Source organism: Sphaeramia orbicularis, chromosome 4 (assembly GCF_902148855.1).
Source record: "Sphaeramia orbicularis chromosome 4, fSphaOr1.1, whole genome shotgun sequence".
Lineage (NCBI taxonomy): Eukaryota > Metazoa > Chordata > Actinopteri > Kurtiformes > Apogonidae > Sphaeramia > Sphaeramia orbicularis.
Genome location: NC_043960.1, coordinates 29,603,463 through 29,629,705, shown reverse-complemented (window position 1 = coordinate 29,629,705; position 26,243 = coordinate 29,603,463). Strand labels below are relative to the sequence as shown.

The 26,243-nt window shown below is 37.8% G+C and overlaps 1 protein-coding gene across 8 annotated transcripts in view; it reads right to left on the bottom strand.

Annotated features, from left to right (window-relative positions):
• ptprfa (protein tyrosine phosphatase receptor type Fa) overlaps positions 1-26,243 on the bottom strand; it is a 563,163-nt gene that overhangs the window by 498,347 nt on the left and 38,573 nt on the right. For all 8 annotated transcript variants that reach the window (XM_030132451.1, XM_030132452.1, XM_030132453.1 and 5 more), the window contains exon 2: positions 12,915-13,089. In XM_030132451.1, the coding sequence (XP_029988311.1) occupies positions 12,915-13,008 (94 nt within the window). In that variant the 5' untranslated portion in view covers positions 13,009-13,089. The remainder of the gene's footprint in view (positions 1-12,914; positions 13,090-26,243) is intronic.

Here is a 26,243-nt window from a genome sequence, read left to right as displayed (position 1 = left end):
AAATTGATCGGCATAGTCTTTCTAGAGAGAAGTTCACTGATATTAAACATTCTGCAGTGGCTTTGATTTTGATGGATATTGTTCACCCGTCAGTCATTCCTCATACACATTTACCAGTGTCACTCCATCAGACATACTGTCACTGTGCATTTTGCTGGTATGCCTAACTTTTCGTAGAACTCAGATATCTATAAATGAATGGCTAGTGAAAAGTGCAAGTGTTCCAAGGATAACAGAAGCATAGTGATGTGACAGTCTGTTTGCTCTGTATGACATTCATTTAACGTGAAGCATCACCGGTCCTCCTACCACACAGCTCTTCAAACACATTTAGTCTGGGTTGTCTGAAAACATCTCAAGGCAAAAGTGTTTTTTCCTGTTCTGACCTGGCCCCACTTGAAGTCATAAGAGTGATGAATCATACAAATAGAGGTAACCGTGCACAATTTTGGACTGTCTGTCCCTGAAGAAATTCAGATACTTTGTCGCACTCACTTGTTCACACAAAACCTGACAGACGCATTTGTGTTAAAAATGAAAAAGGGAGCAATGAAAGGGAAGTTCTTTATATTCTTGCTGGACAAACCATTTGAAAGCTGAGCTGTCACATTAGACAAGGGTGCCAGGTAAACCATGATGAGTTACCAGAGTTGTTCTGCATCACTGGTCCTACTAACACACAGCTCTTCTATGTGAATGTGTGCCGACTTGAAGCCAGACCTGATGAACTGTCTGCTATCAAATGTACGGTATATAAAGTCTAACTCATTTCCCTCTCCATCCAGACTAATATCATAATCCATTTTCTTAATGTTCCTACTCAACCTACCCTTCGACCTTCTAAATATGATGCTGCGCTCATTACACATGGCTGACTTGGTTCAAATGGATTCTCTCCTGGGATTCAAAGGGAGAACCACAGAAGCCAAAATTACATTAACAGGGTCTGGTCAGTGCAGGCAACTAATGTCTTAGTCTCCAAACCCAGTCATGACCCCCATTTGGGAGTTAGTGGTCATAATGGAGGCTGCATGTAGTTGCACTTTTTGGTGTTAAACCTATTTACATGTTAATGGAAACAGGATGTAGTGAATACTTATTAACCTATTAATTAATTATTTTTATTAGTAATATTATTATCACCCCGCCCCCCGAAGGGGAGGCAAGGGGAATTGTTTTTGGTTCGGTTTATTTGTTTGTTAACACTCTAGCAGAAAAGCTATAGGTTGAATTCATACCAAATTTGTTTTATAGATTGCCAGTGACTCAGAATAGATCTCATTACATTTTGGGAACAGTACGTCAAAGTTAAATTTTTTTATTAATTTTTCTTTCTTTTTTTTTTTTTGTCCCATTTACTTATAATAGGCAAAATTTAAAATGTCTGTAGCAGTAAAACTATTGCTTGAATTCATACCAACTTTGGACTATCGATTGCCAGTGACCCAGAATAAATGTCACTACATTTTGGGAAAAATAGGTCAAAGTTTCAATTTTTTATGAATTTTTTTCCCCCATTTACTTATGATGGGCAAAATTTCAAATGTCTGTAGCAGCAAAACTAATGGTTGAATTCATAACAAATTGGGTTTATAGATTGCCAGTGACCCAGAATAGATCTCACTACATTTTGGGAACAGTAGGTCAAAGTTCAAATTTTTTATGAATTTTTAAAATCTATTTTTTTCCCCCCATTTACTTATAATGGGCGAAATTTCAAATGTCTGTAGCAGCTTGAATTCATACCAAATTTTAATTATAGATTGCCAGTGACCCAGAATAGATGTGATTAGATTGTGGGAGAAGTTAAAAATTTTTGATGATTTTTTTTTACATCTGTTTTTTTCCCCTCCCATTTACTTATAATGGGTGAAATTTAACATTAATTCTGTAAAAGCATCAGTTTAGTTTCAAGCAACAATACGTGCGAGGGGCGGGGTTTGTTCTGCCTGGCACCACTTGTTGTTGTTATTATTATTTAAATGTATTAAACTTTATTTTATTGTCCTTGTTTCAGAAATCTAATTAATATAACCAGATCACCAGTGACTTGATTAGACTTTGGTTAATGTTACACTTGTATTTATTTGTGTTTTACATGTTAAACACAGAAACTAGAGGATGTTCTTCTGCTCTTCTGTTACTAAGCCAAGCAAAACTTTCAGGATTAGGACAAACTGGACTACATCTTCTGAAATAAGTAACAAAAGTGTCTAGTACCATTGGTTCAGTTTTATTTTTCAGTGTATTGTTCCTACCTGTAAATGGATTCATATCCAGTACATTCCTGCTATAAGGAGTAAAACTGGCCCCAAAACAACATAAAATAATAATGATAAAACAGAAGAGATGGTGTTTTCAATGCCAGTACTTCACTACATAATTGAAACTTTTTTTGTTGTTATGTACTTTTCCCCTTTTTCAGTTCAATCCAGATTTATTTATAGCAGGCATGGGGCTTGTAGAACTTAGGCCTCACCTTCATAACCCTAAACCTGAACCTAAGCAGACCTTAATATTGGCAGACCGAAATGTTGTAGAGATTTTGTACATTTTACATTTTAACACATGCATGGGTAAAACACAGCATAGGTGCCAAAACTGACCTGTGGACCATTTCAATCCTACCTGGAATATCATCAAAAACAACAAACAAAATAATTAACAAAACACAGAATGATGCTAATGAAGAACTACAAAGCTTGATTCCAACAGAGGTTACTGTCTTCATCTAGTTTGGACTAAACCTGACACTTCTGGTGCATTTACAGTCATAATGAATGATAATGACTACAAAATCAGAGTAAAAAAAAAGTCCACAGCTAAATATGATCTGGGTCTTTCCATGAAACTGGGTTTATTTTGGTATCTGGCACTTTGCCAGCTTTTTAGACCCAATAATAAAAGAGAAATTAAGACATATTTCCCACTAGGATGTACCTAATGATGACCTCAGATAATTTTTTTTTTTTTTTTAATGCTCTTGTTTGAGCCATCCCAAAATTAACGATTTTTTAATGAAATATTGGCCCAAAAGTAGGACCAAAATTAGGACAGGAAAAACTACCTAGGTGTCAGTGCATTTGAGCTGGAAAACATGGCTTGAAATGGTCTTATATACCACTATAAATAAAGACACTGAGTTAAATTTGATGATCCTAGTGGTTTTTCTAATCCAGACGTGGGTTTTTCATTACTCAGCAGTCTCATTCCAGGTTTCGTGTGTAACTCATCATGTCCATCTGTGTTACATGCGGACCCTGCCCATTTAAACACATATAAATCGCGAGTGATTTTGCAATAGCGGTCATTTTTTAAAAACCCTCTGCCTTACATAATTAGTTTGATTCCCAAAATGTACCTGTGAAAGAATAAAAAGAGTTTCGAAAAAAATATTAGTGTGAAATTTTCGTGTCCTTTTTACTGTGTTACATGCAGATTTTTGTATAAAAATGTGTTTAATCTGAAAAATTGTTTCTCTTTTATTTCAGCAAATATTTATGTTTTAAAATAGACCCAAAGTGCTTCCAAACTTGCTTCATAACATTAGTCTACATCTGGTTGGAATTCTTAGCCCCTCTGTCCTGTTTTTAGGTCCAGTTTCATAGAAGCACCCATCTCAGCTTTGAGATACTCAGCTAGCATCACAGTGTTCAAAACATACACTGTCAATACACACTTTTCTGCTAAGTATGCTTAGCACAAGACAAACTTGAAAATAAAGGTCTGAAATGGTGTGGTCTCAGCTCCATGCTCTCTGAGTCCATATTATTGACATAATTGAATTTGTTTCATCACTGAACTATTCTGTAGTGTGTATCAGACAATTTGTGTGATGCAGGCTAGTTCGAAAGCTAGTATTAGGGATGATAACTGTCTAATACCTATTTGCACAGGAACAGTATTACCTATAAATCTCTGGTAATTTGAAAAAATCACAGAGGCCATCTGTGAATCTTCCATGCCTGTAATTTGTAAAGTCAACATTACATCACAAAATTTCCAACGTATTTCAACAAAGGCACAGGTCATATAGGTCAGTATATTATTGAGAGACTTTTTGAGTGACCTCTATAGGGTAACACAGTTGACAGGTATAGCTGACACTTTTGCTGTTTTCAGGCCTAAAATCAACATAACCATAACACCACATGGCATTTTTACAGAAAGATTCTTCTAAATATCATATATACAACTGAGTAAAATTGAAATTGAAAGTTATTCATAAAGATATAGTAGTAACACTGCTGACATAAGAGTGCGATAAATACACTCACACACTACTTTATATTAAATATCTAAGAAAGAGAAGAAAGAACATATGTTGGAGTCTTGCCAGTGTTTTCTTCAGGAGGAAGTGACATCATGTGGAGCAGGTCATGTGATTTAGAATTAACACACTTCCTTGAGAGGTGTTTTTGTAATGAGTAACTTTGATGAAAGTGGTTTCTTGAACACAGATACAATTTATCATTTTCCCTATAAAATTTGACAAACTGGCAAAGTAGAAATATCTGTCATGAATAAAAAGAACACAATCAAAATAATTTTGAATAAGCTCATTTTATTATTTTTTAGCTAATTGGTGGTTGTTATTAAATTTGGACATTTATTTAGTTGACATTTTAGTATATCTAGTCATTTGTCAATTATTTATTAATCATGTATTAATAAGTGATTGTTTCAATAATTAAATAATTATGGAATTTTTAAAGACATGATCATTATGAACATAAAAAAACATTTTTTTTTTTTTCCTAACTTGTCTTGTCCAGCATCATAACAGCAGAATGGCAGTCTGGCTGCCTTTTGATATCCTACTGTCTTTATTATGAGTTTAGTTGAACCACATTTTGATGCCGGACCTGACATGGAGGAACAGATGTATAAATAAATGAAGATGTATGCAAGATATTTCCCATGGATCTTAAAAGTCCCTCAATTATATATTGACTCCTATAATATAATATTAGTCCCCTGCAAATCAACCTCTCTGTAATATGGTGGGATTTGCAACACTTTTGTTTCCTCTGCATTTTAATCTTCCTGTTTCCTGGTCAAGGGCTATGGGGGCTACACTGGTGATAATAAATCAAAGTTAAAAAAAAATTCTTAGGTGCAAAATTCAGGAGGCTCATGTTGCGATATAACAAGGCTATTCACTGACAGAGCAAACTTAAATCCTTCAGAACCAGTTAATTGCTGGTTGTGCACTAATAGACATGCAAAATCACTGACTTTAACAGAGAAAAATGAGGCAAGGTGGTTAAAAAAGCAGCAGACTAAAGCCCTATTCATAGGAGACTGATACTTCCTGTATACCTCTGGTAATTTGTAATGCTTCCAGAGGTTGTCTGTGATCTTAATGATTTGCAAACCTGCCATGTCTGTAATTTGTAAAGTAAAAATTCCATCACAAATTCCCTGCCATATTTCAGCAAAAGCAAATGTCCTATGATAATATCAGTCCCATGTGAATCGACATCTTTATATTTGGTGGGATATGTCATACTTGATATTTTTTGTTTCCTCTGTGCATTTTTTCAGCCTGTTTCCCAGTCATGGATGACAGAGGTTGCACTAGTGATCATAAATGAATATTAGAAAAATGTTTAGGGTTGAAATTTGGGATGCTCATGTAGCAATATGACATGGACACTCATTCATTCATTCATTTTCTGAACCCGCTTTATCCTCACTAGGGTCACGGGGGTCGCTTGGAGCCTATCCCAGCTACATAGGGGCGAAGGCGGGGTACACCCTGGACAAGTCGCCAGTTCATCTCAGGGCTGAACATATAGAGACAAACAATCACTCTCACATTCACACCTATGGGCAATTTAGATTAACCAATTAACCTATTAGTGCATGTCTTTGGATGGTGGGAGGAAGCCGGAGTACCCGGAGAGAACCCACGCAGACACGGGGAGAACATGCAAACTCCACACAGAAAGGTCCCACCCCCCATCGACCGGTGTTGAAATCGAACCCAGGACCTTCCTGCTGTGAGGCACGAGTGCTAACCACTGCACCACCGTGTCGCCCCCATGGACACTCCCTGATGATCAAATTTAAATCCTTCAGAAAAACAAAATCTCAACCGATGGTGAGACGGATGAAATGAGATGATGAGAACCAGGAATAATGTCAGTAAATCTGAGTAAAAAACAGACTTCAGGTTTCACACTTAGGCAGTGGTGTAGTGGTCCCTTGAGAAGTGGGTATACTCTAAATTTTTGCCTTTTTTTTTTTTTTTTAAGTAGCCCAGAAAAAAACCACTGTTTTAGAAACAGTGACATATAAGAAGACTACTCTATTTAGTTTAGCCAAAAATCCATCAGTAGTATTTGCTCACTGTTATAAAGTTATCATGACTTGATCAGGAGCAGATTATAGGTATTACTGGTCACACAAGCAGCTGCATGAATGTAAATGTATTCAACATGAGGCAAACATAGGATAACGTTTGCCTTTTGTAACGTTAGCCTACTCACATGGTTGAACTATTGGCAACAAAATCTCCTCCCCTCTAAATGTACAGTCACATGACTAGTAGTTTAAAACAGTGACTCATTCTGAAACCACCCTAAATTTAACTCAGAATTATGTATTCCATAAAAGTAGGTTCTCTCAATATGTGTCAGTCACTTGAAAGATGTTTATTCTGCCTTTCTCGTTGACATTTCCTATAATCTCGTATCTTTCAATGAGACATGCAGTAACCTGTCAATCAGCTGGGGTGGCACTGGCACCTGAGGTGTACAATCAGGTTCCAGAGGTGGCCAGCGCTAGGCAGAGCCCTGGCTCTGATGCTAAGTTAGCAATATTTTCCCTGGCATGACCCGCCCTACACTGCCTGAGATTGGCTCATCAGCCCTCATGCCTAAAGTTAACCAATCTAATCAATGGATGTACCAAGTACAAGCCAATTACAGGCAGAGTAGGGCGGGTCATGGCTTCACCATCCAAGGGGAAAACCTGGGCAATTTGGCTGCAGATATTAGTGAATGGTGCACATCAGGGGGATTTAGAAGTGGGTATATGCAATACTGACTGAAAAATAAGTAGGTATACGCCGTATACCGCCGTATACTCTGGATTACACCACCGCACTTAGGGTGTTAATTTGCCAATCACCATAGGTTCAGGTTATTCTAGTCCCATGTGAATAAGTGTTAAATCAAAAATTCATGTTAAAATACACATTAGAATAATTTCCTTAAAAACCCAAATAATGATTATCATATCTGTTATATGTGTGACATAGTGAAAAACATATTTAGTTACTCTCATCTGTTAAAATTATGTCATTTGATGAAAGACTCCTTGTGTAACAAATGTAACAGAAGTCAGAGAAGAGGGAAAACTGAGGTTGGAAGAAGCTCAAAACTATTTACAGACATCAGTGCCCAAGGAGCCAATATGGGAATTTGCCATATCCGTAGAAAAAAAAATAACTGCATCAAAGCAAGATTAAGATCTGACTGGTGAGTTTGTTGACAAGAAAGCATGAACACTGACTTTTGTGCGGATCTATCCCCTGTGGCAACATGTTCTTATTGTGCTAAAACCTGATAACCTTAACCTGAGAGTTGTACGACTTTTTCATCAACAACTGCTGTGGCCGCATTTGCATATTTTTATTCTCAATTTCCCTTAGTTCTTTCTTTGAAGGATGCTTAAGTTTTCTCCTCCCCATCCAAATAGGGTGTGAATTGTTTCAGATAGAATGCCTCATTATCAAACTAGAAGCTAAACAAGACAGGGCAAGCTGGGTGATGTAAAGTATTCCATGACAAATTTGTGAGGCTGTTTCAGATGACGTGATATTAAACTATAATGCAGTAGGTAATGTTACAATCAGAGAACAAAGAACAATCTGTGGACAGAAACCTGCTTTAATGCTGCTTTCCAGGCAACCCCTAACTCGTGTTTTTCCAACCTTCTACCAGTGAAAATGCACTGGAATGGCAGTCAAACCACTGACTTCCCACCTGTGAACTCGTACTAGATCGATGTACTCCCAGTTTCAAGTTTTGACGTCATGTAGCCCATGATACAACAATGGCGGTGTTCTGTCGAGTTGAGCTGCTCCGTCGAAGTAAGCTACCAGTAGCTTACAGGGTGGGGAAGCAAAATTTACAATATTTTGAGGCAGGGATTGAAAGACAATGTATGACCAATTAGTTTATTGAAAGTCATGAGAATTTATTTGCCACAAGAAAATTTACATCATAGAAAATGTTTTTATTCTATGTGTCCTCCTTCTTTCTCAATAACTGCCTTCACACGCTTCCTGAAACTTGCGCACGTGTTCCTCAAATATTCAGGTGACAACTTCTCCCATTCTTCTTTAATAGGATCTTCCAGACTTTCTCGTAATAGTTTTGCTCATGGTCATTCTCTTCTTTATATTATAAACAGTCTTTATGGACACTCCAACTATTTTTGAAATCTCCTTTGGTGTGACGAATGCATTCAGCAAATCACACACTCTTTGACGTTTGCTTTCCTGATTACTCATATGGGCAAAAGTTTCTGAAAAGGTATGGATAACAGGGTTAGGTATGATTATGACATCAATATATTTTGGTTTCAAAACAATTGACGTAGTGCCTGCTGAGAAAAAACAACTAAATGTTCATTGTAAATTTTGCTTCCCCACCCTGTATATCGACAGCGACGTCTATCGATTGACGCTACCCCGTCAAAACATGCTACCTTAGGTTTCGACACGCCTATCTGAAAATGAAATAATGCTGAATATGGGTAGAGGAAGCTCATTTTGACAGGCTTATAACGTCTATCAAATAAAGCTCCCACTACAGGCAACATATTTATACAGGCTTATAACTTCTATTAAATAAAGCTCCTACTATAGAAACACCATTATTTGCATTATTATCGTCTCACTTAAATATTCTACGTCTGTCCCTCGTGCACATGTAATTGCTTACAGGAACTGTTAACACAGATTTAGTCAGTCAAATGGTAGGCTACCATTATTGGCGTCTGTTGAACTAACCTAAACAATAATCTAAAACGCCATTAACACCCACCTGACCCACATACTTAACGTTATATCATACAACGAGAACTTCCTTACGCTATTATCATTTAACGTCAATATTCTACGTCAATCTTTCGTGCACATAACTGCTTCCATGTTTACTGCTCAAAAGGCACTATTAAAGAAATATACTTACAAAATATGACTCACCTCTGCCTGGGGTAGCACAAATCAATGGGCATTTAAACTGTGAAAACGCTTAGGGGAATGCGCATGCTCAGTAGCGCTAGGTAGCTCAACTCGACAGGTAGGGTGGCTCAACAGGACAGCAGCCCCCATGGATGCAGTGTTTATGCAAATTGTTTATTAAAACCAGGTATTGCTCTGACATTATTTATCTGCAAATGTTCTGCATAATCAGCAGCTAATCTATCGTTAGCTAGTTTTCAGTGCATTGAGTGCAAGAATAAATTAATACTAAATACGTATCCAAATATATAAATAACATAACAGCTTGTCTTGCCTTATGCAATGTTTTTACTCCTCTGCTTCCCTCAAATAAGCAAAGAACAAGCACCTCTGGCGATAGAAATGATTGTAAATGAGCATAACGTACAGTGCTGGTTTGTTTACACCTAGCTACCACAGTTCCTTGCGCTCAGGCAGTTTGGTGTGGCGTGACTTGCCTGGAATGTTACAAAGTCATGAGTCGTGGTTTGAAGTCATGACTTACGGGCTCAAAAACCGGCCTGGAGCACAACATAAGAGTGAGAGAATTTACCAACAAGTACATTATATATTTGACAGATTCCAAAAGCATGAATGAAATACAATTTGAAATACTGTGGTCAATGTTAAAATATCCAATATCCTCTTGAGACTCGGCAATGCATTTTTGTCCTCCACAGTGGACGAGTTTCACTGATTTACTTAAAAAAAAAAAAAAAAAAAATAGAAAATGTATCTGAAAACACTGTTGCATTATACTGTTTCCAATCAAGGCAGTTATTTAATGGAAAAAAGGCAAAACTTACTTTCCTGGGTCTCAGGAGGATAAACTCCTGTCGTAGCCAGAAAAATATTAGTAACTTTCTGCTATATTATAATGTCCAACTATGTGCCAAAAGCAATACTGAAAAATGTCTTCTTTCTATGAAAATGTGTTTACTTTTCAATGATAGCGATACGCACCTATGATGATATGTTACAAAACTACACATAGTGGCAGAAAAAAATATCAGACCATCAAAAGTCATCAAAAACAATGGTGATAAACCAGTCATGCAACTAGCTCTTCTCTGTGTTAATAGCAATGTTTTTCAGTGACTTTAATATCCAACTTTCATAATATGTACAAGTACAGTCGCGGATAAAATTATTAGACCATCAAAAGTCATCAGAAACAATGGTTATGCAATCAAGTACTAACTCCTGTGTGTATCATGTGACTAAAAAAGACAGAAAAGAAAACATGGAATGTCTAAAAGCACTGTTTTTGGCAGTACAATGCCATAGCTCTTGATGTAAGAACTGAAGTGATTTTGGTTATTATCAAGAAAACATGGAAAATGGATAGATATCAGCTCTGAAATTGAGCTATTTTTGTTGTTATCATTATATTTGTCCAAACAAATGTACCTTTAGTTGTACCAGACATTAAAATGAACTAGAAATTGAAGAAAACAAGGGGTGGTCTAATAATTTTTTTTCCGTGACTGTATTGACGTCACGGTGGTGCAGTGGTTAGCACAGTCACCTCACAGCAATAAGTTCATGGTTTTCTTTCTGTTCTCCCTGTGTCTGCATGGGTTCTCTCCAGGTTCTCCAGCTTCTTCCTATACTATTCAAAGACCTGCACCGTCATACTGTAGGTTAATTGTGAAAGGGAGAGTGAATGGCTGTTTGTCTGTATATGTCGGTCCTATGATAAACTGGTGAATGTCTAGTGTGTACTCCGCCTACACTTGTTGCCCTCTTGATCTTCTCAAGGACTAAGCAGATTGGAAAATGAATGAATGAAAAAACACATATTTGTTGAAGAGAGGACCCTGAGCCAACATAAAGGTAAAACTTTGACATGGTCTAAGACACCAGAGTTTTGTGCTGCTTCTTGATGTTGTAACAAATGTAATGTGAAGGCAAAACAGAATAAAATTTGGCAGGGACTTTATTTATTTTAGAACGTTTAACTGTGATCATGAAGGACGAGAGGACTCTGTTTTTATTTTCACTATGAGGTCAAAGAAGCATAAAAAATATCTGTCCTGATACTACGTTAATCTAGTGTAACTTAGATTATGCACAATGAACTTTACTTAGAAGGTGAAAATGAGATTTACTAAGCATCATGTTTCAGTTTGTAGTTTGGAATGCTATGGTTTGGACTAAAACCACATTGTTTACAACATCCTGCTTCACCTCTACATATGAATCTTTTTGCCAGATTGCAGCATTTGCATTCACTTGAATAAATTTTTGCATTTTTATGTGCCTGAATTTCATTGAATTTGTATTAAATAAAGATCGAAGTGCTTTGCGCTGCATGTCTATGACAAAACCTTCTAACCAAAATTGACTGCAGCCTGCAGAAAGCTCTCAAATATTAGCGTATATTCAAGAACCATTCATTTCTGTTAAAAATGAATTTACCACCAATAGTTGAAATAGTCAGAATGGCAGTTTGAGTTCTTGCCACTGACACCAAAAAAAGTCCTACAGGCTCGCCTTTACCTTTGATTCCAGCACACATTAACCATGCTTATCCTTTATGCCATGCAATGCTTTTATAGCGTCACAGTACATGCTACAACATTTATTTCCATCCAGAATTGCATTTCTTTTGCTAAAATCTTGTTTTGATGGTAGATGTCGGACCGTTACATACAGGTTTCTCCTGCACATCCCAAAGATTCTGGTAGTCAATCCATATTTTGATATTGTCCAATCTCTAACCTCTCTATCAAACTGATGGTTGTTTAACCCTATAAAACCATTCGTATCATATTTGCTACACTAGGTTCTCAGACCTCTATCTAATCAACAAGATCAGCCACATCAATACTTTCCATATAAACCTGTTGTATGTGACCCGATACATGTTTTCTGCCCCTGGTGGATCATCACCCCACTGCAGCCAATGGAAGGGCTTTTTTTTGCCCTGTTAAATATGGCCGCTATCATTAAATCATCCAACACATGTTTTGTAGGAAAGTCTTTGGTAATTTTCAAAAAGTTACATTAAAAAGAACATTTACATTGTTATTCAGTCAAAAAATTTAAAAAAAAAAAAAAAAAAAAAAAAAAGAAAAATACTGAAATTATGTTGCCATTCAAGGGAAATAAAGAGGCTGTGAAAAGGACATGAGATGTTCTATATTTTCAAAATATTACAAGTGACAATTATTTTCATATCTTAAGTCAACGTTGATATGCGCAAAAAGTTTCCAAAAATGCCCAACGTATCAAATGTGACACAAAAATATATCATAAACAAAATGATATGGCAAAATTTTTTGTTTGGATTATGTTAAGAGGGCAAAAAAAACATTTCAATTCACTAGTTTTTAAAAGGGTCAGGTTTTACAGGGTTAAGAATGAGAAGATACTCACTGCATCAGTTAGAGTTAAATAACTTGTTTTCGGCTAAAACATAATCACTAATCACTACAGTAATTACCCAATGCAAAGCCCTTACCTATTTGCTTGGATAAATCCAGGTGTGTGTACATAGCAGCAATACTGTAAAGGTATAACACTGAGCAAAGTAAGCAGTAGTAGTAGTGTTGGTGCATACTAAAACCGATTTAAAGCTGAGTGCGCATCAAATAGATCTTATCCGTCAGTAAAAAAAACGTTAACATGTGGGCGAGGCCATGCGAGCTGTGGGGATAATATTAGTACTCACTCTCTGTGTGAGAAGGCAGCACCAGCCTGGCCAGCAGCAGGAGATGAAGAGCTCCCCTGGTGAGAGGTGGAAGCCATCTGAGTCTACAGGCCATGGTCTGACTGTCGGTGTACTCTCCTCTGATCCTCACGCTGCTGTTGATCGGCTACGACTTCACGCAATCATAGAGTGACACCTGCAAGGAAACATGAGAACTGATGTCTTCAATCTGCATTTTCAACTCCAGCTCCAGCCACATGAGAAAAATGTACAAGTATTAACAACGTTTTAACAGTTTCCTTTGTTGACGTCCAAAGCTTTGTTGACACAACATTCCGATGTTGTTGCTGTATAATTATGACACCCATCTTGCTCAATCTCGCCACTTAAATTGAACAATATTTCAATCTGGGGTATGGCTGCTCTGTTCCTGGGTTTTCTCGTTTCAGTCATCTGATCCCTTATTTACGAAACCTCATCTTCTCCTGGAAACCGAGATTTTTTGTTGGTATTTACCTGCCCTTTCCCAATGAAGCCTTGAATGCCAAAAACAAAAATAAATATCCCTTCCACTCATGGTGTGGAAGATATATTATAACACATTCTTGAAAAGTAGAGATTTGGTTTACAAGACCACTACTAACTTGTGATTTCACTCAGACTTTTGCGTCTTATCTTTAAACAGCCCAATATTTTCCCCAAGCCAAATAATGCATCCATCTTCTGAGCCACTTTATCCTTGAGAGGATCTCCAGCGTGCTGGAGCTTATCCCAGCTACCTACGGGCGGAGGTACGGTTCATCCTGGAAATGTCACCAGTTCATCACAGGGCTAACATAAAGAGACAAACAACTGATCACTCTCACATATTTGGACAATTTAGATCAGGGGTGTCCAATCCTGGTCCTCGAGGGCCAGTATCCTGCATGTTTTAGATGTATCCCTCTTCCAACACACCTGATTCAAATAATAAGCCTATCATCAAGCTCTGCAGAAGCCTAATAATGACCGTCAGGTGTGCTGAAAGAGGGAAACATCTAAAACATGCAGGACACCGGCCCTTGAGGACCAGGACTGGACACCCCTGATTTAGATTAACCAATGAACCAATGTCTTTGGATTGTGGGAGGAAGTCTGAGTACCTGGAGAGAACCTATGCAAAATGGGGAGAACATGCAAACTCCACACAGAAAGGTCCTGGTGTTGGAATCAAACTCAGGAACCTCTTGCTGTGAGGCAACAGTGCTATCCACTGCACCACCCCCAAATAATGCATGTGATGTTAAAAATGTACAAAACAACTATTTCCTGACCACAGAGGCTGCAGTGGCTACAATCACCTTTAGTGGGAGTGAGAAGAACACTGTTCTTCAATGTCCTGGGTGCACATAAACAGAATGATAGCTCACATGATATCACTGAGTTAAAGAATATGGTCTCATCTATAAACAAACAGAGTGTCAATATGCAAAACCTGTCTCAAAGACTACAGATGGAGCAGCAACAACTCCTGATTTTACTCAATAGTTGAATCAACAGAAATAAATGATATAAGTGGATGTTAACCACAGCGTATTCTGTTGAAGACAGATGAGATGGCTTAAAATTTGGTAGTGCATCAAGAGTTGATTGGAGAGTCCATAGACCAGACTTGACATTTGCTATGACTTTGTCCCACAAAAAAATTACCATATTGAAAACTACTAAATATACCATCTCTCCTAAATAAAAAAAAGAACTATATATTTGAATAGAAACATTTAAACATTAACTGTTATGCACAAGACACAAAAATATTGGTGATGTCATGATCCTGCTTAATGAATCACCTTTTCACCATAAAATGCATAGATTACAGACAGATAATACAGAAAAAAAAAACACTTGTCTTGAGTGGAAGGGAGCACAGCTGTTTAAATAAAATATTGCATATGAGTGATGCTGTCTCTCTCTGGTGAGCACAGGAACATTTGGACTGTCCCCTGAGCTTCACCACCAACTGGCTGCTCAGGAGGCAGGGCCTGGAGCCAATGGGATGACACAGTACCATCCAGTTGTTAAAGAATTACACCACATGGACTTGGCATGCAAAATGAGCAGTGCATCAAACCCTTTTACCTAAACTGGTAAAGAACTAACAGTTATTCACAGCTCAGACAGACAGTCTCTGCCTTTGACTGAGATACATGTCTTATACCAGTGTTTAAGTATATAATATACAACACCATCTGCAATTCTACTTCTTATGTAAAGCATATAGAGTTTTATTACTTATTACTGTTATTTTTTATATTGTTTGTTTTTTTGCACTACCTTATGCATGCACATTTTCTTGTGCTTTATCCTGTTGCTACCTTGACCAGTGGATTTCCTTGTTGAAGGATAATAAAGTTTCTTCCATCCATCTTTATTTTCATCCACTTTTCTTCTTTTGTACATCATTCAGAGCTGAACATGAACAGGCAAACCAGTCATGCAACTAGCGCTTCTCTGTGTGCATATCAACATTTTTCAATGACTTTATTATCCAACTTTCATAATATGCACAAGTACAGTCGCGGAAAAAATTATTCGACCATCAAAAGTCATCAAAAACAATGGTTATGCAATCAAGTACTAACTTCTGTGTGTATCATGTGACTAAAACAGAAAGAAAAGAAAACATGATATGCCTTAAAGTGCTGTTTTTGTCAATACAATGCCATAGATATTGATATAAAAACTTAAGTGATTTTGGTTATTGTCAAGAAAACCATGGAAAATGGGTAGATATCTGCTCTGAAATTAAACTCTTATTAGCTATTTTTGTTGTTATCATTATATTTGTCCAAACAAATGTACCTTTAGTTGTACCAGGTATTAAAATGAACAAGAAAGGGAAGAAAACAAGGGTGGTCTTATAATTTCTTCCACGAGTGTATAACATCCTGCAAATTTTTGAGTATCTTGCATTCAAAAGAGAACATGTTTGTCTTAGTCATTTGTGAAAATTCTTACTTATTTATTACAGTTTGGGAGGAGAGGTAATGGTTAAATTCAACTCAAGTTATTATCCTCATAGGGAAATTCAGTCTCTGCATTTTCCCTATCCTAATAAACACAGCAGCTAGCATTAGCAATAATGGTTAGCACTATCACTTAGCGGCCATTGAAGACACTCAGGGACCAACTACACACATTCATCAGTAGCTTGGTCGAGGGTGCTGACAGAAGAATTAACCTATGTATTTGTGTTTTTTGATAGAAACAGGTGGACCGGAAAGAAACCCAGGTGAGGAAAACAAACATTGTGTAAATTCTTCCCGCCTTTTTAGTGGCCACTGTACATGACATGGAGGGGGAGGGCAAGCCGATTCATTGTGCAACTTTACAACCAGAGAATACTTACACTGAGTATTAAGAAAAAGACATACCAACACTGAGCAGATGAAAACTACAGGCTTCTGTAAAGCAACAACAAAAAAGCCTCTTGTTGGTTAATATGGGTGATGGTTTGATATGCTTTTAACAGCACTTCAGTTGAGTGTTTTTGAGTTGCTTTTTTTTTAACACTTGTTATATGGAGAGGATGCTAAGAAATGTAGAAGTGTACATGTCAACTAGGTCCTTACTGATCAAGAGCTAATTTACAGTCAGCTGAATCATTGCCCTCCCATGGGTATATAAAATAAAACACTCCTTAGGTAAACCAAAGCAGTGGGTCATTGAGGATCATCTGCAACATGTTTCTTGGATTTTACATGTGATTAATTGAAACAAATGCATCTGGAACATGAGTCCAGCCCAGTCTGGACGCCTCCACTGATTGCACATCAAAGATGAGTCCATGCTGAGATGGAGCACTGTGAATCCAGGATCAGAGTGATATGGACCACTCCTTTCTAGCTCAGTACACAAACAGATTGCAGAGTGAGCGGTGGTCAGGTTGTACACTCCCCTGATTTTTTCGCAAGGGAAAACCAGAAAAAACATCAACTCCATCACTGTCACCATCCATGCAGATACACACAGGAAACAACTCCATCGCAGACACATTCAGCCATAGTTTGGAATGCTTCTTCTTATACTTGGCAGCTAAAAAACTTTATTTTGTGGAATAGCTTTAAACAAAAAGAACACACCTTCACTAACACAATTCATGAAAGAATATTTCCACTCGCTGTGACTGAAACCCCACTTCAGACTGAAACTTGAACAATTACAGAAACTGTCACACAATGGGTTCAGAGGGAGTTTGAGGATGGTTTCTGAGATGTTTGACGTGTCATTAGGTGTGCAGTGACAGGAAGGCAGGGAGGAGACTAAGTGCTGGGTTTTTAGCAGTATTCCTGGATCAACACAACCCCTCCCTTCTGTTACTATTATCTGCCAACAGTACTGCACAGATGCTGCAGCACTGATGGCTGCAACTTCACTGTCATAAACACTAACCCACCTCAAACATCACAATACATTAACAGCTCTGGAAAAAAATTAAGAGACCACTGCAATTTCCTCTGAAATCAGCATGTCTGCATGTATGACACCCATTCCATTCCTGTGTCTGTTGAATTCCAACACAAGCACAGTTTATTCTACTGAATAAACGCCTGATCCATGTCTTCTTTAAGAAGGAGAAGTATAAAAACCACTACTGTGGCCATCACTGTCTTCTCACAACAGGTAAAAACAGTGCTATTAGTATCACAAAAGTAATTGGAATCCAAAACTAACTATTGAAAACTACTGGACTTGTGCTCTGACAATGTTCCCAAACTCTGAGGACTGGTTTCTTCTATCAGGACAATGCTCCTGGCCTCAGTTAGGTCAATAAAGATGTGGATGACAGACCACCAGATGAAGACCCTGTCATGGCCAGCCCAATCTCCAGACCTGAACCCACTTTGAAAACTTCTAGAGGAACATGGATGGTCACAAGCCATGGAACATTGCTGAGCTTCTTGAATTTCTCGGCCAGGAGCTGCATAAAGTCATCCAACAGCAATGGAGGAGAGACAAGACACGTGAAAGCTGTCACTGAAAATCAGCGTTATTCCACTAAATATGGATGTCTCAACTTTTCCAAAGGTACAACATTAGTATTGTGTTGTGTAGAAATGAATATGAACTGGTTTTCTTTGCATTATTTGAGGTCTGAAAACACTGCATCTTTCTGTTATTTTGACCACGTGTCGTGTTCTGCAAATACATGCTTTAAATAACAATATTTTTATTTGGAATTTGGAAGAAATGTTGTTGGTAGAATAAAGAATAAAACAAAAATGTTCATTTTACTCACACACATACCTATAGATGGTAAAATCAGAGAAAGTGATCATTTTACAGTGGTCTCTTTTTTTTTTTTTTCCAGAGCTGTATTTTACAGACCCTTTTAAACTTTTCAAGCAACCATCCACATGGTTTTCAGCAACCATCCACAAACTTTGCCTGGGCTAGTATAAGACAACAACCAAGTTAAACCACACTAATAACTGGACTAAACTGTCAGTGTAATTAGAAGAGCTTAAATGAGTCATTTACATGCTACATGCCTGACCTTTTTTAATCAAATGCATCATTTTCATGTTACATGCCTGACCTTTTTTAATCACCTCTTCATGCTGTGACAGTGGAAATAATCATGGAAATCAGATTCTTTAAGTATACAAGTCTTGCTGAAAACAGGAGGCTGTCTTTGTATTTGTATGAAAAGACTTTATTATTTCACCTCTCTTCCAAAAATGTCTTCAATAGGTGTTTCTTCTAATGTGAGATCTGCTGGATTATAGTTTTATCATCTGAAAAAGGTGGCTAAACCATTGGTTTCTAAACTCACTCTTTGGTTTTACTCTCTTGTGCATGTAGATGATCCTGTTCCTAACACTACAGCTAAAGAAGAGGTTAGCCACCATACACAAGACAACCATGAAAATAACAGGACTGAATAATGAGTCTATAAAGATCCTTTATGAGAAAGCTGTCATAAACCAAGCATCACATTCTGTATTTGAGCGTCTCCTGTCATCTCCACATGAACCACTGCCTTCAGGTAGAAGTCTCAGGGCGCCCAAGTGCAAATCAAATCACTTGAAGTTGTCATTTGTTCCAGACTCCATTAAGCTGTTGAACTCAGGAACTTCAGTTTGTATAAGGAGTGTGTGATCTGACTGTTGATGACCGTTTTTATGACTATTTTTATCGTGTTATGAACAAATGAATGTATATTGACTGCTATTCTGGTACCTATGCTGTGTGTGGTTCATTTTATGTAATGTAATAGACTGTAACACTGTGCCCAAGATAAATGTGCCTCCAGGGACAATTAGGTTTATTTGATTTGACTTGACTCTCTTATTAATGATGGCAGTAGATCAACTTGGCCACCTGTTGAAAACATGCTCACTGGACATTTGTACAATCTGCTTATCATAGTTCATAGGTATTGTGACAACTAATAATCATATCCCAAGTCATCATGTTTTTAAATGCACAGCAACAAAGTGACACTGGGTCATGGAAATGTTTGCCTTCACTTCCAATTGCAGTGCTTTTAGCTTTGGACATGTTGCTGTGGTGTTTGTATCTGGAAAATACCATGTCTTGAGTTGATATTAACTGGTATTGTTCACTGTGACTGACCTGGTTACAAATGATACTGTTTTCTGTTAAATCCAATCTTGTTTTATAAGACTTAGGCCGACTCCAAGATTCGACTACACCAAATCTGAATAAAATGTGACTGACAGCACACATAAGCTTAAGTATTTAGCAGCACTTTTAACAAATTTAACTCTTTACAGGGTGGGGAAGCAAAATTTACTATATTTTGAGGCAGGGATTGAAAGACAGTGTATGACCAAATTGTTTATTGAAAGTCATGAGAATTTATTCGCCACAAGAAAATTGACATAATAGAAAATGTTTTTATTCTATGTGTCCCCCTTCTTTCTCAATAACTGCCTTCACACGCTTCCTGAAACTTGCGAAAGTGTTCCTCAAATATTCGGGTGACAACTTCTCCCATTCTTCTTTAATAGTATCTTTAAGAAAGTCGACATTGCTGTGTGATGTTCTATTGGTAGCATGTTCTAAAACGCCCCAAATAGCAGAATCCAGAGGGTTTAGATCTGGGCTAGAAGGCGGCCATATACATGATTCCCAAAAATTGCTAAAGTTGGATTTGTTGCTGTTGTCAACAAGTGTTATGGTGTTCTTGTGTAAGATTTTAACTTCAAATCATATTTTACTGCATTTCTAACGGTCTTGTTGTCTACCTCAAGCTCAATTGCCATTTTTCTCATGGATTTGGTTGGATCCTTTAGGATTTTGGATTTGAGAGCTTTAATAAAAGCTTTGGTACATTTTTTGTTGCTTCCTCCACTTCCAGACTTTCTCGTAATAGTTTTGCTCATAGTCATTCTCTTCTTTACATTATAAACAGTCTTTATGGACACTCCAACTATTTTTGAAATCTCCTTTGGTGTGACGAGTGCATTCAGCAAATCACACACTCTTTGACGTTTGCTTTCCTGATTACTCATATGGGCAAAAGTTTCTGAAAAGGTATAGATAATAGTGTTAGGTATGATTACGACATCAATATATGTTTGGTTTCAAAACAATTGACGGAGTGCCTGCTGAGAAAAAAACAACTAAATGTTCATTGCAAAATTTGCTTCCCCACCCTGTACAGACTCAAAAAATTTGGTGAGCTGAAGAAAACATGTTATGCTTAAAAATGAAAGGTTTCTTATTGGTATCTGGATTATTGTAACAGCTAATACTATATGCCTGCAGCCTGTTAGATTAAAATTTTAATGCCAAATCTTTGTAATGAGACAGTTCATCTTTTTTCTGTCAGTGCCTCTCGTTCCTGCTCCTGCTCAAACTCAATGTGTTTTTGATCCTATCAATTTAAGCATCTTATGTAATCCTCAAGTCCACCCTCCTCCTCTCAGCTGCCATTGTCAGCTCGGGTAGGTGGTGTTATCCACTCAGTATTCCCTGCTGCCTTCCAGCATCATCACAGTGAATCCTCCGAAGTCTACCTGCCTCTATCTCCTTACCCGCTACGATACTGGCGAGGTCAAAATTGCTATATGTGAATCCCCAGGAGGAAATAAGCCATTCCCCCACGGTTGCAGTATCAGTTGAATCCTGAGAGACAGAGCTTCCTGAGGAGCTGTGGAGCCCTGCAGCCTCACTGTGAGAAGAGGTTCTATCGCTGCACTCGAAGCCTCCTTGGCAATGCATGCAGTGGACACGTCCAGCGGGCGGTGTGGGTGCTGTCTTCATTGTATTTAATGACATCCAGCTACAGCTTGTTTAATGACATCCAACTACAGCCTTGGCAGTTATGTTATGCTGCTGCCATATGCTTAGTAGGACACATGTCACCTTCATTTGAGAAACATTAGACACACTTAGACTTAATCTGTGTGGACAGCAGCAGAACACAAACAGGCTAGCAAGGTAACACAGTCAGGCTTAATGGAGCCATTTAATGTTGTTTAGTGCACTTCATTAGCAGAGGAGGAATACATTACACTTTGCTTGAGTAAAAGTAAAAATGTTTATGTAAAAAACTACTCAAATAAAGATAAAATATAACTATACTTTGTCCACAGTACAAACTCTATGAGATCTGACATAACATAAACCTAGCATTAGCTTGCTAAGTCCAGCCACTGGTTCCAGTTTTAGTTTCAGGTCTAGTTCTAGTTCTGGTTTTCTAGTGTCGGTCCAAAGCCTGGATAAATGAAAATGGTAGCTTCAGGAAGGGCATCCAGCATAACGCTTCTGCCAAACTAGCCAAGCAAATCATGAACATGACTTCCACACCAGATTGGGCGGTACCCAGGTTAACAACAACCGCCACTGTTCCTATTGAAAAAGAGGGTATCATCGGAAATTGGGCTAATGTTGGTCAAAGAAAGAGAGTAGGAAGATGAAGATAGAGTGACCAGGCAGGAAACGAAGAGGAGATTTATGGATGTGGTGAAGGAGGACATGCAGGTAGAGGATGCAGGAGACATGGTTAAATGGAAGCTGATGATTTGCTGTGGTTACCCCAAAACCAAAAGAAGCAGCCAAAAATAGTAGTACTAGTAGGAGCATTAGCTTGCTAGCTTAATGTGACTTAAGCTGAAATGTACACGATGTAAGACTTGTGCATGGCCTACATACTGTCTGTGCTGTGTTTATTGCTGTTCATTTGCTTTTCTTAGCCATTTCTATGTGCAAGTGGCAGACAGAGGTAACTAGTGGGATAGCAATGTGGCTGCTGTAGAGGAGCAAAAGTGAGGCACCGACAAGCATCACACTTTATATATTAGGTCTTTGCTCAGAAGTTAGCTTAATTCACAAGATGTTATCACTGCATCATGGTCAGCTAATGCACTAATGTGTTTTGAGGTATGTCATAATTCCACCACACACTGGGAATAAAAAATGCACTTAATACATTTTTACGGAGAGTCAGGCCCATTTCTAAGTTAACAGCAGCTAGGGTGGCACACTGTTGCAAATATGGAGATGTAGAAGAGTGACCTTTTAGAAACTGAGAGCGAGCATGAGTACTATCACAGAGTTCTTTATATGGAAATGAGTGTACAAGCTGTTGTCACTGACATATGCAACCAGGACAGTTGTTATTCTAAAACTGAATGGAGCTAAGTTAACAAACAACCTGCTCCCCGCAGAAAACTCCAACACAAACATACATATTGAACTTATTAAACAGTACAATTTTGTGTGTAAAAATCTTCTGAAATTATAGAAAAAAATGAAAACATAACATAGGCTATTTAAAGTTTTGTTGTGGTAAAACAGGCTAAATAGTTTAACTTAAATTTTTACTAAGTCTGAGATTAATTAAGTGTAGTATTAACAGAATACTAATGTCTGGTTTAGAATTAGCAAAATGAACCGGTGAAACAAAATTAATTGGACATAATATGGCTAAAACTAATTTAAGACACTTTCTCTAAGTTTTCTCCTTCATCAAATTGGCTTTTGTGCTGCATAAGTCTTATTGTAGTTGGGAAGAACCCGATTTGGAATTCACTTGGTTGCAAAGTCTTTGTAGCTTTTGTACCTCAGCATTTTTGTGCACCTTACACTACAAAATAAAACTGTCATCATTCTTGGACTTAAGTTTAATGATGAAAAATACAGCCAAGATTTTCAAGGATGTTTAACTCCAACTTCAGCTGAATCCTAAAAGAGTAAAAGTTACACAAAACAATGTTACAGTAACAAGAATAATTGTAATGTTTTACTTCTATAGTTGGATGTTAATGATCACTCAGCCTTAACTGAACCACTTTAGTTTTAATCACAGTCAATCAATCAATAATCAATTTATAGATTGATTGAAGTTTTGGCTATGCTGATTTAGAACATAAACCCTGGGTAAACAATTTTGGGTGAAATGTTTGACTGAAGGTAAACCTTGTAGTGTCTACAGCCAAAGCTTTACAGCAAAACAGACTGAGTTATAAAGTAGCAAATGTATTATTGCTCACAAGAATTTTGCAACATTTCAAGCTGTGGGGAAAATGTAAAGAGTTTCCAAAAAACTCCATGTGAGATGTTACAGTAACAGAGATGATGCACTGCCACTCAATGACTTTATTTTCCAGACAACCATTAGGAGAAATATTTGTTTTGCAGGGAGTGCCTGGAAGGCAGCATTGCTTTCATATTTTTCATCAGTTCATTGTGAACAGCGGCAGGTCTGCTGAGTTAGGGGATAGAATCAGGCAGACCTAATGCCTGAATGTACAGAATGCACTGATATATAGTTCATTGTTCACAGGATTAGAATCAGACAAAAAGCAAAGACCTCACCAGGAAATACAGTTTCACTCTGTCTGTTTTTGATTGACTGGCTCAGTGTTGAGTTAGAAAAGAGAAAATGACAATAACTTACTCTAAAAGTCCAATGAGATTTTCAGATAAATGATACAGATAAGGGAAAAGCGGATGTGAATGTCTGCAATGTTGCTTTTAATCAAACTGACTTAGTGTTTCCTCAGTTTTCATCAATCAGCAGTGAAAAAAGTCTTCACATTAAAAGAAACAATACAACTCCATAAAGTACTTGCCAGAAAGAGCTGCCTTTAATATATCGGCTTAAGAAGATGTCTTATCAGCAAAATAAAGAGAGAATGTCAAAAGAAACTTATTTACAACAACACAAGCTCTGTGGGTATGTGAGAAAATGTTATCACCATAAATGTTGCATATGTTTTACAATTCTCCAGACTCCTGGATGTCTGAACAGTAAAAAGAAACCAATAAATGCTTTTCATTGCAAAAGTACCAAGGGTCACTGTGTTCTGCATTCAGTCAAATCTTCTCCTCAGTTGTTTGACATTCAATTCAGACATGAGTTCGACTTCATGTTTTACTAGAAAGGTGTGGGATGGGATAAGACTTCCCTGAATGATCCTTGGAGTCTGACTGAGACGGCAGCTCTTAAGACTTTCACTAATGAGCATGTAATATGGCTGCTAAAGCTGAGCCAATAAACAAATATTAACTATGGGTTTAATTGTTTTGTCAGTTGTCTGTAATTATTCTGGATTCAACAAGGGGTCCGGATCAATGACTTCATCCCTTACTTACGCTGCGTTTTCACTACGTGGTACTGACTCAACTCGGATACCAGATACTATTCCTGGAGACTGTTTCTATTACAGGATACTACCGACTTTAGAGTACCTGGTTGTCATAGCAACACTGTGTGTAACTTCCATGACATCTGCTCAGAGAGTTGCTAATAAACTTGCTCATTGCGTGTTGCCCCGTCAAGCTCACACTGAATCTTTTCATCAGCAACCAAGGACAGAAATGTCTGAACCTTCTCAACCAACCACGGTGTCGTTTTGCAGGCTCTCTGACCAATCAGTGGTCTGCAATGTTTACACGTCACATTTTAGTATCTCTTCACTGGTATTGTAACCACGGCCAAGCAAGTACTAGAAAAGTAGTACCAGGTACCAGATTCCAGGTTCTTTTATGCCGCGTTTCCACTATGTGGTACCGGCTCGACTCAACTCGGCCTTTTTGTGTTTCCATTACGAAAAAGGACCTAGAATCTGGTACCCGGGACTAGTTTTTTGGTATCATCTCCACCAAGGTTCCAAGACTGGGGACCAGATACTAAAACGTGACGTGTAAACACTGCAGACCACTGATTGGTCTGACAGTTTTCTCTGTGATCTGCCGTTTTACAAAAAAAACAATGCGGAAGTTGACAGTAAATATAGCGGTAGGTTAATCCACATGATGACAGCCCACAAAACTACACCATGGTCGGTCGAGGAGATTCAGTCTTTGGTGGCTGACTTAAAATTTGAGCTTGATGAGACAACATGCAACGAGCGAGTTTATCAGCAACTCTCTGAGCTGATGACACGGAAGTAACACGCCGCATCTTTATGACATCCAGGTACTCTAAAGTTGGTAATATCCTGTAATGGAAATGGTCTGCAGGAATAATACCTGGTACCCGAGTCAAGTCGAGCCGAGCCGAGCCAAGTTGAGCCATGTTGTGTTTAACTTGTGACTTAACAACCCTGCATCGGACATCTGCTGCAGATAGAGACACCCAACATTCTGTGCCACTTTCATGTCCACATGTGTTCAGTGGAGCCAAAACAATAGAGCCAATTGGCTACATGCAAGTATAAAGGGAATAGCAATAGAAAGTGTGGAAAATACCATTAAATTTCATTGTATGTTGATGACATACTTTTATACATGGTGTCTAAAATATATGTAAGAATAGAAGTGATGCCTCTGTCTTTGATAAAATATAACTTCAGTCGTCTTTGCAGGTTCTTCCCACATGCTTACTTCGAAACGACAATCAAGAGTCTGAAAAAGGTAACAACAGGGGCAACACTGACACTGAAGAAAGATTTTGGCACTGTTCCCATATTCCCCATGGAGTCTGGTAACAAATACTGCAAAAAATGGAACACATACAATAATATCATAATCTGGTGTCCTAAAAGTGAACTTTGAGCAAAACATGTAAAGGCTCTTCTGTCTTCTATTCTTTTCTATTCTGTCTTTCTGACTTTCCTGTGACATCAGTTACCATACTCTCCTGGGACAAGAAGATCCTTGTAGTGAGTGATTTATTTAAAGTTAATGCTTTATTATTGTTTCAAAGAGATATTTGATATTCCCAAAGAACATTTCCTTGGTGTTTCATATCCTCTCATTGCTTCTTTGCCTAATATCCTCCCCTATAGTGGTGTGAAGAGATTTCCTTTGGAGTTCAGAAATGAGAAGCATTTCTTATCTTCATTTTATTCACTTCTCTGTTCCTATTCTGGTATATGAGTTGCAAAATAT